The sequence below is a fragment of the Drosophila sulfurigaster genome, chromosome 3, assembly GCF_023558435.1.
Source record: "Drosophila sulfurigaster albostrigata strain 15112-1811.04 chromosome 3, ASM2355843v2, whole genome shotgun sequence".
Taxonomy (NCBI): Eukaryota; Metazoa; Arthropoda; class Insecta; order Diptera; family Drosophilidae; genus Drosophila; species Drosophila sulfurigaster.
The window spans coordinates 41,705,976-41,723,398 of record NC_084883.1 but is presented as its reverse complement, the minus strand read 5'-3'; the positions used below and the strand labels follow the sequence as shown (position 1 = coordinate 41,723,398).

Here is a 17,423-nt window from a genome sequence, read left to right as displayed (position 1 = left end):
GTTAGAGCGCATTATGATCGAATTATAATGAGTACTATTTTATTTACTAATATTTTTATTATAATAGATATCATTTTTATCACTGTAAAGACGGAAATCTACTTCGCTTATAACAATTTATTTATTTAACTTAAAATAATACAAATTTGTATTTTCCTATTTAAAAAGCAATTTATTTTATTTATTTTTTTACAAGTTTCACTTGACAGGCGTGGAGAGATAATCGAACTCGCTTAGTATCATATTGGGAATACGCTGCTCCAGGACACTCAGTGGCAAATGCGCCAGACGCACAAATGCCTGCAGAAAGTGCAGCATGGTGACCACCTCCGATCCCAGCATTTCCTTATCGCTATGCCAAAGAAGATGTTTGTCAGTTTATATCAAATTTCACAAGAGAAAATTACTTACGTGAACTGCGCCTCGGCCACGGTCACCACATACTGGCACATGTAAGAGATGTAGAGCATTTTGACATTCTTGTGGAACTGCTGGAGTATGGTCAACAATCCCATTATAAGCGGTACACAATCGATGGCATCCTTGGAGGATTTGGGCAGCAGACTGCCGGTGTTCTTTGAATGCTGCAAGCGACCAACGTGCGCAATGCTGAAGAGGAACAGAAACAAGGACATGTTGTGCGTATTTTTGGTGGTCAAAAAGATCTGCTCCAGTGGCTCATAATTGCCCGTGTATTGGAGTATCTCCTGCAGTTCGGTGAGCATCATCACGCCCTGCTCATCGCACAGCTTGGTGTTGCTCGACAATTCGAGCATTAAAGCGCTGCAAGCAAAAGAAATTGATTTCTTCAATAGACGTACTTTTTCAATTTTACATTTAGAGCTTCTCCATATCTACTTAAAAATTTACATTGAGATAAAGCCTAATGATAAAGGCGACAGCCCAAGAGTTAAAGCAGGTTATTAAAAGAGTCTGCTAATAAAGTGCTTTATTTTAATCAGGTTAATTCTCGATCTTTCAGACCCACTCGCTTTCTCATTGTTTCTTTGTGCCTTATGGATGAAACAGTAGATAACATAAGATAACAATTGTAGTAGTATATAATATCCTATAACTACTAAAATGTAGAATGAGAATACGGTACTAAAATCCATTAGTATTTGCTTCCTTAAGTAAATTGATATATATTATGTGCTCAATAAAATGTTAACATTTGCTTTATTGTTAATTACAAATCATTGCAATCTGCGATAATCCATGTGCATTCGTCGCGATATGCATAATGTTGATTGCCCTCCGATTGCCTTCGATCTCCACCACAAATCACCCGGCTGGAAGTTTGACTATCGTAGATTGCTATGCCATTTTTCACCACATGGACCACATGCCACCAGTAGACATTTTCCCGACTGTACACGTTCTGGGTCACTTCCGCTTGTCCGTTGCCTATAACTAAATTACGATTTCGATACGGATTTAGGAAGGAGAAGTGTGTTCTGTTGTTGGCTTCACTGTGTGTGTGCTGCATATTGAAAGCCGCCGTTGGGTGATCAATATTTCGGATGCACATTTTGAAACCGTCTTCGCACTCACATAGGAAATCTTCGGTATTGTTCACCAAGTGCAAGCCTACTTTTTGGGCGATGGATAAAATTCTAGAGCTCAACTGTTGGTACACTTGGATATACAGAGAGTGCTCCACTTCCTCGCTAAAGGTCCATTGCTTCACCAACTGGCGAAGATTGTCCAACAACGCAGCATGGGCACTCGAATTCAACTGGACTTCAGTGCGATTCATCAGCTGAAGGTTGAGCGTGGCTAATTGTGTCAAACTAGCGTTGAAATTGCCAAGACGTTGGGCCACACTCAATGGGGTTTCGAATGTGAGCACCTTCTCAAACACGGCTTCGAATATAGCACTCGTGAAATTCTGTGGACTTTGCGTTAAGAGCTGCAGCAGAGTGGTGACCAAAGGGAAATCAGTGCAGCGACTTTTAGCGTGAAGAGGTGCGGAAAGCAGATGAGCGCTGCGGGATATGAAAGTTTGATAGACCATTTGTTGAAAATCTGCCGGAATATCAGACTGCAGCTTGAGTTGCTCATATAAGTCCAGTAATTTGATCGGATCGTTGTTTTTTTTGGTCTGCTTCCACTCCAGCCACAATGTCTCGTAAATGGAACGTCTCAGCTCCAAAGTGCGTGCTTCTTTCACCAATTGCAGCACCAAACGATGACGCTGCCAGTCGCCATCGACTATGGCACGTACAATGGACTCGAGGCTGAGAGGACTGTTCGCTGAGGTGAATGAGGGACACTCAACCTGCGTGGCAGCATCGTCTTGTTGCCTTGCTAGCACCGCGCCAGTAATAGCAGTAGCTCTTACTCCTGATGACAGTCCGAGAATCAACAGAATAACGACTTCCAACGACATTGTGGTTTTTGCTCTTGATTTCGAAAAGCCTTCGCCTTTTATAGCTGAATGAAACACTGTATCGCATTATAAGAGATAGACAGCACTTGTTATTGTTACACTTTGGTCCCTGCAAATCGAAAACAAGTAAGAAAGCTACTTTCGAGTGTGCTCGACTGTGAGATACTCGCTACCCAGAGTTCATATGGAAAGTAAGACTGACATGGCAAATATATATATACTGTACAAGGTCGAAGATGGGGTATAAAAAAGAAAATCGAGCAAGCGAATTTTTAAAATTACAGTCACGATTTTTCTATATCTACAATCTTATATGTCTTGTATTCTAGGATGTAATAGTAAGTTGATATTCCAAATACAATAAGCTTCAGTATATTTTTGTATTTTTCAGTACATTAATTTCGTACCGGAATATTTCGCATTCATTGAAAATGGGAAGTGGGTCTTTCGCAGTCGAGCTCATTGGGTAAACTCTTATCTTTCATAAAAGCTTATATAAAAGATTTGAATTATCGAAGTACATTAAAGTTAAAGCCAAGAAGAGGTTATCAAAGTTGGACGGAATTTAATTGCTCGTCCATGAATCAAGAAGAAGTTTTTTTTTCAAAGTTTTTATTTTTTTTTTATCGCATTCAAAATATTGAATTTATAGTTAATAATCGAGGCTTTTGATTTAACAATTCGCTTGCTATTTGTGTTTTTTCGATATCCGTAGGCAAAGTGCGTGTGCCAAACATCTTAAACAATATACATGCATCATTTACAGTAGAAGATGCATTAAATTAAAGAGTATTTAATCATAAGATACGAAAGGCAAAGTACTAATGAAGAAAATGATTCTGTTTTAAGGAAACATTGTCTCGTTTTCAGAAATCAATTAAAAATACAAAAAAGAAATAATAATTTTAAAAAATGATCATGGGAAATATGAGTTTTCAAAATATTGAAAACAGTCGAATCATATTTAGTATCAATTAAGAAAAAACTGCATAATGGAAGAGTATCCAAAATTGGAATCCAAACCACTTTAAAACGTTTCACGAAATCGAACTGATCTAAAATTAGTCTCGTAACTCACCGATTTAATGTGTCTGTGGTGTTCTCCAGCAGTTTGGCATCGCATTTGCTGCTGAAGCTCAGCTCGCTGGCAATATGCTGGCGCAGTAGCTGCTTCTGGCCCAACGACAGCATCCAATCCAACAGAGTGGGCCACACCTTTAACCAACGCTGCGTATAGCTCTGATAATACTTGATGGGCTGTTTGGCCAGCTCGCCGGGAAAGTCTCGGGATTCTAGCTCTTTGGTCATTTGAGCCAATGCATCGCACCACATGCGATCTGCAGTTAGATTCTTTTGCAACTTGTCCAAATTACGCTTCAGCTCATCGGCCAACATGTGAGCATAAAGACGTTCCAGTCCAACCAGGCCAGCTGGTGCCATTGCCTCGCGCAGCACACTAAAGAAACTGGAGCCGGCGAGGAGTTCAGCATGTGGTGGTCGCTTATCGTACCAGCTGCACTTCAGATCCAAATAGATGGTTTGACGCGGTTCCGTGCATCGCAGCAGCTCATGGGCGAGACGTCCAATGAAATTGTTTGACTTGCTGGGATCACCTTGGAGTGGCAGAAAGTTGGGAATGGGTATGGTCTGGGATTGAAAGTGCGATTGCCACTCCTGGACTTTGTTGCGCAGAAAGCAATTGCATTCCTTCTCCACATTGTAGTTGATGATGCGCTGTGATTCCTCCAGCAATATGCGCAATCCCTGCACACGCAAATAGTCCTCGATATACTCGAAAGATCGTCGATATCCCTCGATGGTCTTGGCCAGCGCCTGCAGTTTTGCCTGCAGCAATTGTCCACATGTCTTGCCCTTTTCCGGTATGAATATCAAGCCTAAATTGTAGGCATTAGCCAGATGATTGACCAGCTCTTTGCGTATGCCATCCTCCAGCAGCTGCTTGGGATCCAGCTCGATGACGCCGACCAAAGTGGTCTTCATCATGAGTATGCCCTTGGTAAAAACCGCTATGGAGTTGGTCCATTGGGCGACCTTGGATCGTTCCTCGAATTGCGCATATTCGCGCAACTTTTCCTTCTCCAGGCGAGTGGGAAACTCTTTGATCACATTGGTCAACAGCTGTATGATTCTGGACAAAATGCTGAACATTGTTTCGGGTACAATTTGGAGAACGCGCCGCAAAAAGTTTGCCAACTCTGTGCTATAATAGTTCGATACCGACACCAGATCCTCGCTTTTGGCCTGATTGATGCGCATGAGTGGCACCTCCAGTGTGCTGGCCAGTTTAAGGAATACCGCTCGGATGCCAATAACAGCGCGAGGCTGTCGCTTGATGTTATCCTGCATGATGGCAGTGAAATCGCGTTGCAGAATTTGCCAAGCATAGCTAAAATCGCTGATCATCTGTATGTGAATCTCAATGTCTTCCTTCAGGTTGATAAGCTGCACAAAAAACCAGTAGGAGAAAGCAACATTTGAGTGTGAAGACCTATAAAATACATTTCAGAGTTTGAAGCTCACCTGTGCCATGCGATTCAATAGATCCCGCGTCTCCTGCAGCTGCTGCTTTACAAGCATATTGGCATGCAGATTGTGATACTCCTGCACCTCATCCAGCGCCTGCATCACCTGAATGATAAGGCGACCTGCCTTCTGTGGCTTGCCAATGTCCAGTTTGTGCAGACGCTGTGCCACCTGGGCAAACCATTGTTGCAGCTGTGGATTCGCCTCAATCTTGGTCAACGGACGTGTGCCCGCAAATGCTTCGCTTAGCTCACGCAGATACTGCATTGCCTCCTCGCGATTGCGGCTCCAACGTGCCTCTCGATCGCACTGCAACTCCGCCAGCAACTCACGGACAGTCAACTCGAGTTGTCCGCAATTGAGCAGCAGATTGTAGAGTTTGCTTTGCTCGAACTGCAGTTGCTGCAACAGCAATTGATGCACTTGCCCAGCTGCCTGTTGTCCACTGGGCGAGATCACAAACACCGCTGGACTGGTGTGAAGACAATGCCAACGCAACAGCACATTCGCTTGTCGCATCAGCACAATGATCTGGTTGGCATGCTCCAGCACAAAGGCTTCATCCAAGACGCCATCGCGCACAATTTCCTGCGTCTTTTGCAGTGTTTTTTGCATTTGTTCGCGCTGCTGTTGACACAACGTTTTAATGGCCACCGAGGTCACCACATTGGCAATCGCACTGCTGGCGGCTTTGAAATGCGACCAGGCATCAATCAAATTGACCGTGATCCCCATATAAATGGACAACGTCCAATTGTCACTGAAGAACTTGTCCACAATCTCACGCATTTGGGCGCCTTGCGTGTGCAGCACTTGGGGCGAGAAATAGAGACAAACATAAAGCATGGCCGCCTGTGTGGAGAGCGCTGTGGTACGATGCATTGGATGCGGATAGATGGCCAATTGATTGTAGATATCATCGCAACGCAGGCGAGCCAACACCAAGTCTATAAAGTTCCCATCAAACTTGAAGCGTGCAAAATATGTCTCTGGATATTTGAGCTCAGTCCCTGCAGCACCTTGATTAGTGGCAACTCGAGCAGCTCCGACTGCAATTTGCACATAGCCCGTGGAGCGTAGAAGCAGGCAAACGTCATGTATGTTGCTCTCATCGCCACTGGGCGTGGCATCGCCTCCACTATAGCGATAGTAGGCAATCAGGAGACGTTCACGTACATCGCCGGGTATATGAAAGTCCAGCACAAGCAAAATAACGCCGTACAAATAGAGCGATTCGCACTGCAAGAAAAAAGGATAAATGAGAAGGTGGAAATCCATTCTTCGTTGTTTATGACAATTTTGCAGAATTATGACATAATTATTAGAATTCGATTATTAGAAAGTGTAAAGTTTAAAATTTCACAATATTGCTTTTAGTTTATAATTTAACAAGTGCCCCAGCAGCCATTACTCTTTATGCCAGTTTTATAATTAAGTACAATATTTAATATAAATCTGCTAAAATCAAATTAATAAAAATATGTTAGTTCAATATTGTTTATATGAAACTTGTAGGCATAGTCATGTGTATTAAAACGAAAAAAAAATACACCTATAAAATGTTATTAGTATAACATACAATATTTTGGGATCAATATAGGAGGTTAAAGATTATTTATACCCTATTAATATACCCCTTTCACCCTATAGCAACCAGTTATAAAAAGTATGACTTTTTTCACATGGTACTCACTAGCAATTGCTTTCCCTCCTCATCTTGGAGCACAGTCTCTAGCGTCTGTTGTATGTAGTAGCCACTGTTTAACTCTTCGATGAACTGCTGCAAATCGGTGGCATAATGATGCACACTCTGGAAAGCTAAATAGAAGCGAGTGATAAGCTGCAAGTGATTTGTGCGGGTCTCCAAGTCCAAATCGCTTAGATCCTTTAAAGAAGTTGAAATTAATTAAATGTCTTAACAATTGTTGCACATTATACTCACGGCACTCTGCTCTATTTTCTTTTCATGCGCCTCGGCCACTTTGAAGTAGCTAAAATCCAATATTATATCGCCATATTTTTGCCTATCGCCTGCGTTTTCCAATCTGCAATTTTAAGACAATTTGCAAGCAGTTCGTTTTTATCGGCGCACTTCTTATTACCTGTATATGCTGGGCACGTACTCCTTTAGTCGCAGTATTTCAGCAACTATTGAGTTGCCCACTGAAACGATATTAAGCAAATTTTGACCGCAGGCATTATTTTCCGACAGAAATTCGCTCATTTTCCAAAGCACATAAAACAAACAAAAATATCAGATGTGCCGCATCAGCTGTTTGTTATTTACGCCCAAAACATTAGAGATGAGTTCGTGAATCGTGCTTAAAATACTGCAGCTTATGCCCTGCACACACTAAAACTGTTTTTCTAGTATTTTTTCAATATATGTTACATTTGCCCCTTGTGAGAATAGATTTTTTTTATTTTTATAATTATATTTTTGTATTATCGGCAGATATGATGTAGTTTAACATGTTTACTCTTATTGTTATATTTCTTGTCTTATTATTGGTTCCTATTACCGCCAAACCAGTTGTCACGCTGCTGAACCGAGGTGAATTCAAAACACAACCCACAAAAAAGCCATCTGATATGCCAAGTTTAGTAACCGATCTTAATCAAATGTTCGTTGATCAACAATTTATTTTAAAAATGTTATACAATTGAAATGCTGAACTAAACACTTTCGGGAAGAGCAACTCCGAAAGTGAGTACCTTGAACTATATGTGTGTATATAATATATGTATGTCATAATATTACTATTATTTGAATATTTAATTATTTCCTGCAATCCTCGATAATCCAGGTGCAATCCTTGCGATGCTCATCAAAATCCTCTGCACGGCGAGTGTATGCATATTTGTAATAGTCATTCCATTGCGCTGGATCGCCGCCGCAGATCACGAAGCTGGATGTGGCAGCGTCGTAGATTGCCACGCCGTCTTGCACCGGCTCCACATACCACCAGTAGATGTCGCGCTGACTGCACAGGTTCTTATTAACTCTTTTCTGCCCTTTGACCGAGTGCATTCCTAAATAACGGTTATTCCAGTGTGGATTGTGGAAGGCAAACAGTGTACTATTGTTGGCGCCATTGATTTTGCGTTGTACCCCGAGAGATGACTTTTCATTGTATAGTTGATTGGTGCATATATCGGAGGGACCAAAGCACTCACAAAGATATTCCATGTTGTCCGCTTTTCGCAAGCACAACCTCTCAGCGATGAATAACAAATTAATTTCCGAAGGCAGCAATTTTATCACTTTAGAAATTAGAGAGCTCCCCACTTGTAGATAAAAAGCCGGTTGCTTCATTAACTGGCGTAGATTGTCCAGCAACACAGCATGAGCACTCGAATTAACCAAGACCTCGGAACGATAAACAAATTGCAAGTTGGCCATGGCCAATTGCTCTAAGCTGGCGTTGAAATTGCCCAGTCGTTGTGCCACACTCAGTGAGGATTCCAAAGAAAGCACATCGTCAAACAGAGTTTCAAATATGTCGCGAGTGTATTTTTGTGGACTTTCTTTTAGTTTTGAAAGGAGTTTGGTGACCTGAGGGAAATCGCTAGCGTGACTGTCGGTGTGGAAGGGCGCTGATAGCAATTGAGCGAAGCGAGCGATGAAAGCCTGATAGATTTTTTCCATTAAGGTTTTCGGCACATTCGACTCATTCTCGAGTTGCTTATAAAAATCAAGTATTTTAAGGGGATCGTATATGTGTTTATCCTGCTGCCACTCTAGCCACAAAGCCTCATATACACCGCGTTTCATTTCCAAGGTACATGACTCACTTGCCAGATGCAGCACCAATTGGACACGATGCCACTCTCCATTGACTATCGCTCGTATTATCTTCTGTAGACTATGATTATCATCTGTTGTCAATGAGATACATTCACCAACCAACGGGTCCTGATCATTTAGCCGTGAAATGTGTTTTCTGTTCTCTACTCCGCTGATCAAAGTGTCTCCTCCTCTAATAGACAGTACAAAAAGTAACAGAACAATCACTTTCGAAGACATTATTGCTTTTACTAAATATATTCATCAGCGATCGCCTTATATAGCCCTTATCAGTCGTTTGTATGGGTTTGATAATTTGCTAAGCTCAGCAGCTGAGCCGACCCATATCTTTATTTATAGGGGAATTCCCGCAAAAGGCAATCGGAATTATTAGTGTATTAGATTTGTATTGCATTTTGCAATCGCCTTGTTTAAGGTCAAAAAGGTATACAAATCACATTTTCAATAATTCTGCAGAAACAAAACATACAAGTGGTATGCGCTTGACTGTGAGTAACCCTATAGATTACGAAAGATTTAAAGGGATACGGTCCGCCTCTTGTAAGCTCGATAATGATCAAAGCAGCAGAATAGTTTTCATATCTTGGCGGGCTTGTTTGTTATGGTATGGTGAACTCAGTTTTGGTATCCAGATAAGCACCTCGAACTAAAAAAATATGTATATACCGAAAAATGTTGACCTCTATTTTTTTACCTATGTAAAAATATGTTAGATTTTTATTATGAAAATGTATATTCATAGTAAATATAGCATACAAATGCAAAGCTTCGATTGTCTATTAACTTTACAAAAAGTGTCTATATTTAAAAAATATTTTGATTATAATCGAAAAAATCAAAATTTCTTCTGTCATTTAAGCAGTCGATGTTTATATATCGATCATCAGTACCAAGTGCTCGTAAGTATCGATAACAACACGATGTTTTGGTATCACTAGTCGAACGTTGACGTGTGAATGTCCACGCGTCTGTCGCCGCGCATTTTTTTGCAAAACGCTCGACATAGTGTCTGGCGGAATTTGCGCTATAATAAATGTGTTAAATTATTGCAGTAAGACAGACATTTGTTTTTCGATTCTAATACGCATTAAGTTTCAAAGAGCGGCACAATGTCGAGCTTCGTTCTAGATAAAGAATCATTTGTGCGTCGAATAAAACGCCTATATACTGAATGGAAGGTAAGTCGAACTTTGTTAACTTTGCCGCAAATTCTCTTGCCGGGGACACCAAATACAATGGGCCAACAAGCTCGCTTCCACGTTGTGTTTCGATGGGCCACCGTACTTTAGATAAACTTTAATTAGCAAATGTTGTGAAATTACACCGAACAGAAAAAAAAAAATACAAATAAAAACAAATCGGTTGCGAATTAGGTTAGAAAGCGTGAGATGCGGCATTTTTTTTATATTTTATTTACATCTACTTTTCCTTGTCAGGCGCCGAGCACTGGTCACGATGATGCGCTTAGTAATCTGGACTGCATCATGAGCGTGGTGGGCGTAGATGAGGATGTTGTCTACTCCAAATCAATGGCTTTACAGCTTTGGCTGCTGGGCTACGAGTTGACGGATACCATCTCGATCTTTGCCTCGGATGCCATCTATTTCCTCACCAGCAAAAAGAAGATTGAGTTCCTCAAACAGGCGCAAAATATTAGCGAAGAGGGCGTGCCGGAAATAAAGTTGCTTGTACGCGATCGCGTAAGTATAACGACAATCAAACATTCAACCACTGCAAAACAAGCTAATTTTAAATTCATTTTGTAGACCGACAAGGATAATGCTAACTTTGATAAGCTCATCAAGACCATACAGAACTCGAAGAAGGGCAAAAGGTTAGGCGTCTTTACGAAGGACGCATTCCCGGGAGAATTTAGCGAAGCTTGGAAGAAGATGCTGACAGGCGCCAAGTTTGAGCACGTGGACATTAGCACCATAATTGCGTACTTGATGTGCCCCAAGGATGAGTCCGAGATTAATAATATACGCAAAGCCTCATTGGTGTCCATGGACATATTCAACAAGTATTTGAAAGATGAAATCATGGACATTATCGACTCTGATCGGGTAAGTAAAACAATTGTATACAAAGCATCAATTATTATTAATCCCAACTGTTAATAGAAAGTGAAGCACACAAAATTAGCGGATGGCTGCGAAACAGCTATAACCGAAAAGAAATACACTAGCGGTCTGGATCCACGTCTACTTGATATGGCCTACCCACCAATCATTCAGTCGGGCGGCGCATATAGCTTAAAATTCTCGGCGGCAGCCGATAAAAATCATTTGCATTTTGGTGTTATCGTCTGCTCACTGGGCGCTCGTTACAAATCCTACTGTTCGAACATTTCGCGCACATTTCTGGTGAATCCCACCGAGACCATGCAGGAGAACTACACGTTTCTGGTAAACGTACAGGAAGAAATACTCAAGTTACTTGTGCCGAATGCAAAACTATGCGAAGTCTATGACACAACGCTCGCCTATGTGAAAAAGGAGAAACCCAGCATGGTGGACAATTTGACCAAGAGCTTTGGCTTTGCCATGGGTCTGGAGTTTCGCGAGAATTCCATTGTCATCGGCCCCAAATGCCAGGCGCTGATCAAAAAGAATATGGTCTTCAATCTGCATGTTGGCATCTCGAATTTAACCAATGCCGATGCAGCCGACAAAGAGGGCAAAACCTATGCGCTCTTTATTGGCGATACAGTGCTCGTTGGTGACCAGGGACCGGCTAGCGTGATGACGCCATCCAAGAAGAAGATCAAGAACGTTGGCATCTTCATCAAGGATGACGACGACGAGGAGGAGGATGTGGATGATAAAAAGGCAACCAAACCAGATCAAAGCACCGAGATCTTGGGTCGCAGCAAACGAAATGCTGTGCTCGAATCAAAATTGCGCAATGAGATCAACACCGAAGAGAAGCGCAAGGAACATCAACGTGAGCTGGCGCAAGCGCTCAACGAACGTGCCAAGGAACGTCTGGCTAAACAGGGTAATTCCAAGGAGGTGGAAAAGGTACGCAAGAACACCGTCTCCTACAAATCGATGAGCCAAATTCCACGCGAACCCGAAGTTAAGGAGCTCAAATTGTATGTGGACAAAAAGTATGAGACGGTCATTATGCCAGTGTTTGGCATTCAGGTGCCATTCCACATATCCACCATCAAGAACATTTCGCAATCTGTTGAAGGCGAATACACGTATCTGCGCATCAATTTCTTTCATCCCGGCGCCACAATGGGACGCAACGAGGGCGGTCTCTATCCACAGCCGGAGGCGACCTTTGTCAAGGAAGTGTAAGTTTTAAAGATCCAAGATAGCATTTGCATCGCTATACGATAATTGCAATTATGTTAAACTAAAACGAAATCATACCCAAAAATAATTTCAATTGCAATTAATTGATTTTTTAACGTAAAAGTTTAGTTTGCAATTATCGACATATATCTTTTTGGTATTTGGAACATTCTTCAGTTTAAACTAGTTAAAATTCTTTTCGAATTATGATTTAAGCTAGTATTATGAACATGAATATTAAAAAAATTTCGTTTACAATTACAGCACGTATCGTAGCTCCAATGTAAAGGAGCACGGCGAGATTGCGGCTGCTTCTTCAAATCTGAACAATGCTTTTCGGCTGATCAAAGAGGTGCAAAAGCGCTTCAAGACCCGCGAGGCAGAAGAGCGTGAAAAGGAGGATTTGGTCAAACAGGATACGCTGATACTTTCGCAAAACAAGGGCAATCCCAAGCTGAAGGATCTGTACATACGTCCCAACATTGTCACCAAGCGGATGACGGGCAGCTTGGAGGCACACACCAATGGCTTCCGTTACATCTCGGTGCGTGGCGACAAAGTCGACATACTGTACAACAACATCAAGAGCGCATTCTTTCAACCATGCGATGGTGAAATGATTATACTGCTGCATTTCCATCTGAAGTACGCGATCATGTTTGGCAAAAAGAAGCATGTGGATGTGCAGTTCTACACGGAGGTGGGCGAGATCACCACGGATCTGGGCAAGCATCAGCATATGCACGATCGTGATGATTTGGCCGCCGAGCAGGCGGAACGTGAGTTGCGCCACAAGCTTAAGACGGCGTTCAAGAGTTTCTGCGAGAAGGTTGAAGGCATGACCAAGGCACTGGTCGAGTTTGATACTCCGTTCCGTGAGCTGGGCTTTCCGGGCGCACCTTTCCGCAGCACAGTCACTTTGCAGCCAACATCAGGTTCGCTGGTCAATCTGACGGAGTGGCCACCATTTGTGATTACGCTGGACGATGTGGAGCTGGTGCATTTTGAGCGTGTGCAGTTCCATTTGCGTAACTTTGACATGATCTTTGTGTTCAAGGAGTACAACAAAAAGGTTGCCATGGTCAATGCCATTCCCATGAACATGCTGGATCACGTTAAGGAGTGGCTCAAGTAAGATAAATTAAATAACTCAATTGGAACTTTTATTTTTAATGTTTTGTGTTTTCTCCCCGCTTGCAGTTCCTGCGACATTCGCTACTCGGAGGGCGTTCAATCGCTCAATTGGCAGAAGATCATGAAGACCATTGTTGATGATCCAGAGGGCTTCTTTGATCAAGGCGGCTGGACATTTTTGGATCCCGAATCGGGCAGTGAAGCCGACAATGAATCGGCCGAATCAGAAGAGGATGAAGCCTACAATCCTACAGATGCCGAAACGGATGATGAGACCGACGAAGATGATTCCGAATACTCGGAGGCTTCCGAGGACGAAAGCGATGACAGCGACGGTATGTTGCGACAACTGTTTGTTGAATTCTTAATTTGATTTTATACTTTTTATAACAGAACTGGGATCCGATGAGGAGTCGGGCAAGGATTGGTCCGATCTGGAGCGCGAGGCCGCTGAAGAGGATCGCAACAATGATTATAACACCGATGACAAGCGCAACGGCAAATTCGAGTCAAAGAAACATGGCAAGAGCTCCAAGCACAGGTATGCGCAAATTGCAATTGATTGTTAAGAGCCTAGTAAAAGTTTAATGTCTACAGAGTGTATTTATCAAATTTGTAAACAAATCAAATCCTCTCTTCTATTTATTTATTCAATATAAAACTATTCCGAATCACGCACAACACACACAAACAGTCGTCGCGAGCGTGAGGAGCAGCGATCGTCGCACAGTAAAAAGCATAAGTCGAATTCCTCCTCTTCTTCACATTTAAAATCCTCCAGCTCCAAACATGGCAGCTCATCTAGGTTTGTTAACGTATTCACACACACTGCTCACACCATGAATTTACACACACTCACTCACAACCTTAAAATATCCATACACTCACATACAATCACAATTATTTGAACTAAAAAAATTGGCAAATGATATATTGAAAATATTGATTTGATATTTATGAAGTTATTTTTCCGTTTTCAATTATTTAACAAAAATTAACAGAGCTTAGCTTTAACTTTTACGACATTCTGAATATCGGAAAACGATATTTAATGCGGTTCCTATAAATGAACATTTTTTTAACTGTTTTCTGACTTTTTCAAAAAGATTTCCCTCTATTAATTAATCTACGGTTTCAAAGCACTTTTGAAATCAATCTTTCGTTTTCTAAACTTTCTTCCTTTAATTTTTACTAAGGTTGTGTATATATAAATATAGTTTCAAGTTTCTAAATTTTCCCAGAGTTTCCCATCTTTCCTTCACACTTTTTGTGATAAAACGAAAAGACTTCGTTTGTTTTCAATGCTCTGCTGAAACGTTTACTAATCAATTAATATCTTATTTTTTTTTTTTTTTTTGCCATGAAGAATACTTCATAAATTTTGCTCGAAATTCTGCTCAAAATTTGTTGTTTTGTTTCTTGCACATTTCCCTCTCGCTTGCGTGTTGCAAATAATTTTGCATTCTCAATCGAAATTCGCACCGAATTGAATTGATTTAAATTGATTAACTCTGAATTGTGTTTGGTTTTTCTTTTGTTGTAGCCCATCGAAATCGTCCAAGGATAAGTATCATAATCGCGACAAGCATCATTCCTCCTCGTCATCGGGTCACAAGAGCAACAGCAAGGATAAGGATCGCAAGCGTTCGCGCGACGACAGTCGAGACAATGGACACAACAAATCGAAGAAGTCGCGACACTAAGAAGGACACACACACCATTAGTTGTAGGACACACAATAGCACAGCAACCCACACACACACATATATATACACACATACATCTGCACCATATAATAAATACAGAACAGAGAAGAAATACAGTATACCTTAACCTTAGGTTAATTCGTGTCTACGATATCTCCATTTTGTAAATTCTGACATTGTAATCCTCGAACCAAACACACACATACACACACCAACACAAACACACAAATTCGTACCCAATATACACACTGCAAATGTCTGGATATACTTTGATGTTGATTCACCGTTGAGAAACTGTATTTCACCCAATTCCTTTTAAAATGGCTTCTCTTCTCCAGCATTCATTTTGAAAAAGTTGTATTACAAATTGCAAATAATTCTAATACGATTTCTATTTTGTATGTAATAAACTAGCCTTGTAAGTGCGCAATGCATATATATGTTACATATATATATTTATATATATCTACTTATTCCAACTGCCCAACAGATGCCTATATGGATGCACCTCAATGCTGTCGCGACGTCGATTCACCGCTTGCTCTTGCTGCGAATGCTGTCTCTGATGTTTCTGGTGCGGATTGGGACTGTTGACGGCAGCCACACTTGCTCTCCTTCGTGTCGTATCGAACATGTTGCGTGTCTTGTTGATGGGATAGCGCATCTTGTTCTTCAGCCAGGTGGTAAAGGCACGCTCATTGTCCTGCATCTTCTTCAGCTCATGCTCGTTGCGATTCAACGTTTGTTCCATGCTGAAGCGTTGCTTACGTCGCAGCTGTTGATCGCGTTGCTGCAACTGCTTGGCACTCAAACCGTACTCGGACATGTAGCCCGTGTACTTGGGCAGCTTGTCCTGCAACGCATGTCGATGCTCACAGCAGATCTTATAGTTCATCTTGATCTCTGGCGCTGCTGTTGTGCTGCTGGACGAGACACTGGGCGTGGCGCGAGCACGTCGCCGAAAGCTAAAGCGGCGGGAATTGAAGAATGTTTTAGTGCTGGTGCTGCTAATGGTGTTGCTACTAATCGGCGATGTTGTTCGCAGTTGCTGCTGCTGTGGCTGTTGGTTCTGGTGCGTTTCATCGTCCTTCTTGTAATAAATGCTACGTTCGTTCAATTCAAAGTCATCGGGTATATAGTTGGCGGCAATAATGGACAGATCATCATCATCGTCCACATCGGCGGCTTCATTGCCACTCGATGTCAATCGATTGAGTTGTGCCTGGCCATTAGTATCCAGCGTTTTGTATAGACTCTTGTAGGCTTCACGCAATTTCAAGCGCGCCTCGTTCACGGCACGTTCATCCTCCTCGCAATCGGATTCGGTCAGCAAATTGGTCAGACTGCGTTGATCCGACTCGCCTTCGGTCGGCTCGTAATTGCAATCAAATGTATTCTGGCGACTTATGCGACGCTTCTGTGTCTCGTTGGCCAGCGTTTCGGGTGCTGCCGTCAAATCATCCTCATCCACGCCCGAAAAATCGTCGTCATCGTTTTCGTCGGCCACATCATCCTCGTAGTCCATGTTGGCAGTGGACACAGTTGCCGGCATCTGTTCGCCTTTGGTAGCGCTGCTGCTGCTGACTTCCACTTCGGTTAATTCCAAAATTTCTTCGCATATTTCATCGTCCTCCTCCTCTGGCTCCACTTCTATCTGCTGTTCATGCAACTGCGACTCTTGTAGCTGTAGCTCAGCGGTCTTCTCCTGCTCTTTGGCTGGCTCCTCGGCAATTGGCGCAAAACGTTCGTGATTTGGCTTGAGCTTCAGCTGCGCCAGCTGCTGCAATAGCTCATCTGGTGGACTGGGCAGCTGGGTTTCTTGCTGCGATGTCGGCTCATAGTTCTCCAGATTGAGAGCAAAAGTTACCTTGCGGCTGCTGGCCGCAGTCGTTGCATCCTTAGCATCATTTGCATCGCCGTCATCGTCCGCATCCAGAGCGAAGAGCTCCTTGTTGGCCTCCTTGATCTTGTCCACAATGTTGTACTCGTTGACGGGCTTGAGGACTGCGTAATCCAACATAAGCGACATGTCAGTCGGCCACTAATAAAACTCGAGTGCGACTCGAGTGCTAAGCATACTTACAGTAGACTTCGCAATCCTCGTCCGATTCCGCCTCGGGTTCATACATCTCTGCTGGCTTCGATTGCGTTGCTTATTTTTAGACTTTGGCTATGGCTTTGGATTTGGCTTCTTCACTACAGGCAAGGGGGCTAAAACGGATTGATGTGCAAAACGCACACACACACACACACTCGCAAACACAACAACAAGAAATCGGAAACTTTCCATTTCGTGCCGTTGAACGCTTTATGCCCTCAACTCCTCATTGCAGACGCAATGAGGCGGCCATCAAAGTCTAATGAACTTGGGGATATATGCAGCGAGCAGTATGTAGCCAAGTCCCTTACCACCTCCTGTTGCGGTTATGGTTATGCTTATCCCAGAGTGCTGTCAGTTCCATTGGCGCCACACTGTGCCGTTGCCGTTCTCGTCGTTGTTGTTGTTGTTGTTGCCAGGCTCGACCGCCCCACAG

The 17,423-nt window shown here is 42.5% G+C and overlaps 4 protein-coding genes across 5 annotated transcripts; 1 reads left to right on the top strand and 3 right to left on the bottom strand.

Annotated features, from left to right (window-relative positions):
* Window positions 1-145: 145 nt before the first annotated feature.
* Window positions 146-7,260, bottom strand: LOC133844769 (WASH complex subunit homolog 5). Its single transcript, XM_062279019.1, has 7 exons — window positions 7,039-7,260; window positions 6,879-6,981; window positions 6,630-6,821; window positions 4,934-6,175; window positions 3,471-4,855; window positions 412-783; window positions 146-352 (listed from the first exon to the last, which is right to left on the bottom strand). The coding sequence occupies exons 1-7, from the start codon at window positions 7,158-7,160 to the stop codon at window positions 199-201; spliced, it is 3,570 nt and encodes a 1,189-aa protein (XP_062135003.1). The 5' UTR covers window positions 7,161-7,260; the 3' UTR covers window positions 146-198.
* Window positions 7,261-7,715: 455 nt separating this feature from the next.
* On the bottom strand, window positions 7,716-8,711 carry LOC133840061 (uncharacterized). The gene has a single exon (XM_062271717.1). The coding sequence runs from the start codon at window positions 8,709-8,711 to the stop codon at window positions 7,716-7,718; it is 996 nt and encodes a 331-aa protein (XP_062127701.1).
* A 959-nt stretch (window positions 8,712-9,670) lies between these two features.
* On the top strand, window positions 9,671-15,334 carry LOC133843917 (FACT complex subunit spt16). 2 transcript variants are annotated; one of them, XM_062277683.1, is made up of 9 exons: window positions 9,671-9,922; window positions 10,181-10,444; window positions 10,511-10,810; window positions 10,868-12,048; window positions 12,314-13,180; window positions 13,250-13,518; window positions 13,577-13,724; window positions 13,878-13,988; window positions 14,727-15,334. In XM_062277683.1, exons 1-9 carry the CDS (start codon window positions 9,854-9,856, stop codon window positions 14,884-14,886), a joined length of 3,369 nt encoding a protein of 1,122 aa, XP_062133667.1. In that variant the 5' UTR covers window positions 9,671-9,853; the 3' UTR covers window positions 14,887-15,334. The 2 variants fall into 2 exon arrangements, with proteins under 2 accessions (XP_062133667.1, XP_062133669.1); XM_062277685.1 differs by lacking the exon at window positions 13,878-13,988 and having other exon boundaries at window positions 9,675-9,922.
* Window positions 15,332-17,082, bottom strand: LOC133843919 (uncharacterized). The gene is made up of 2 exons (XM_062277687.1): window positions 16,973-17,082; window positions 15,332-16,893 (listed from the first exon to the last, which is right to left on the bottom strand). Exons 1-2 carry the CDS (start codon window positions 17,016-17,018, stop codon window positions 15,356-15,358), a joined length of 1,584 nt encoding a protein of 527 aa, XP_062133671.1. The 5' UTR covers window positions 17,019-17,082; the 3' UTR covers window positions 15,332-15,355.
* Between the last annotated feature and the right edge of the window lie 341 nt (window positions 17,083-17,423).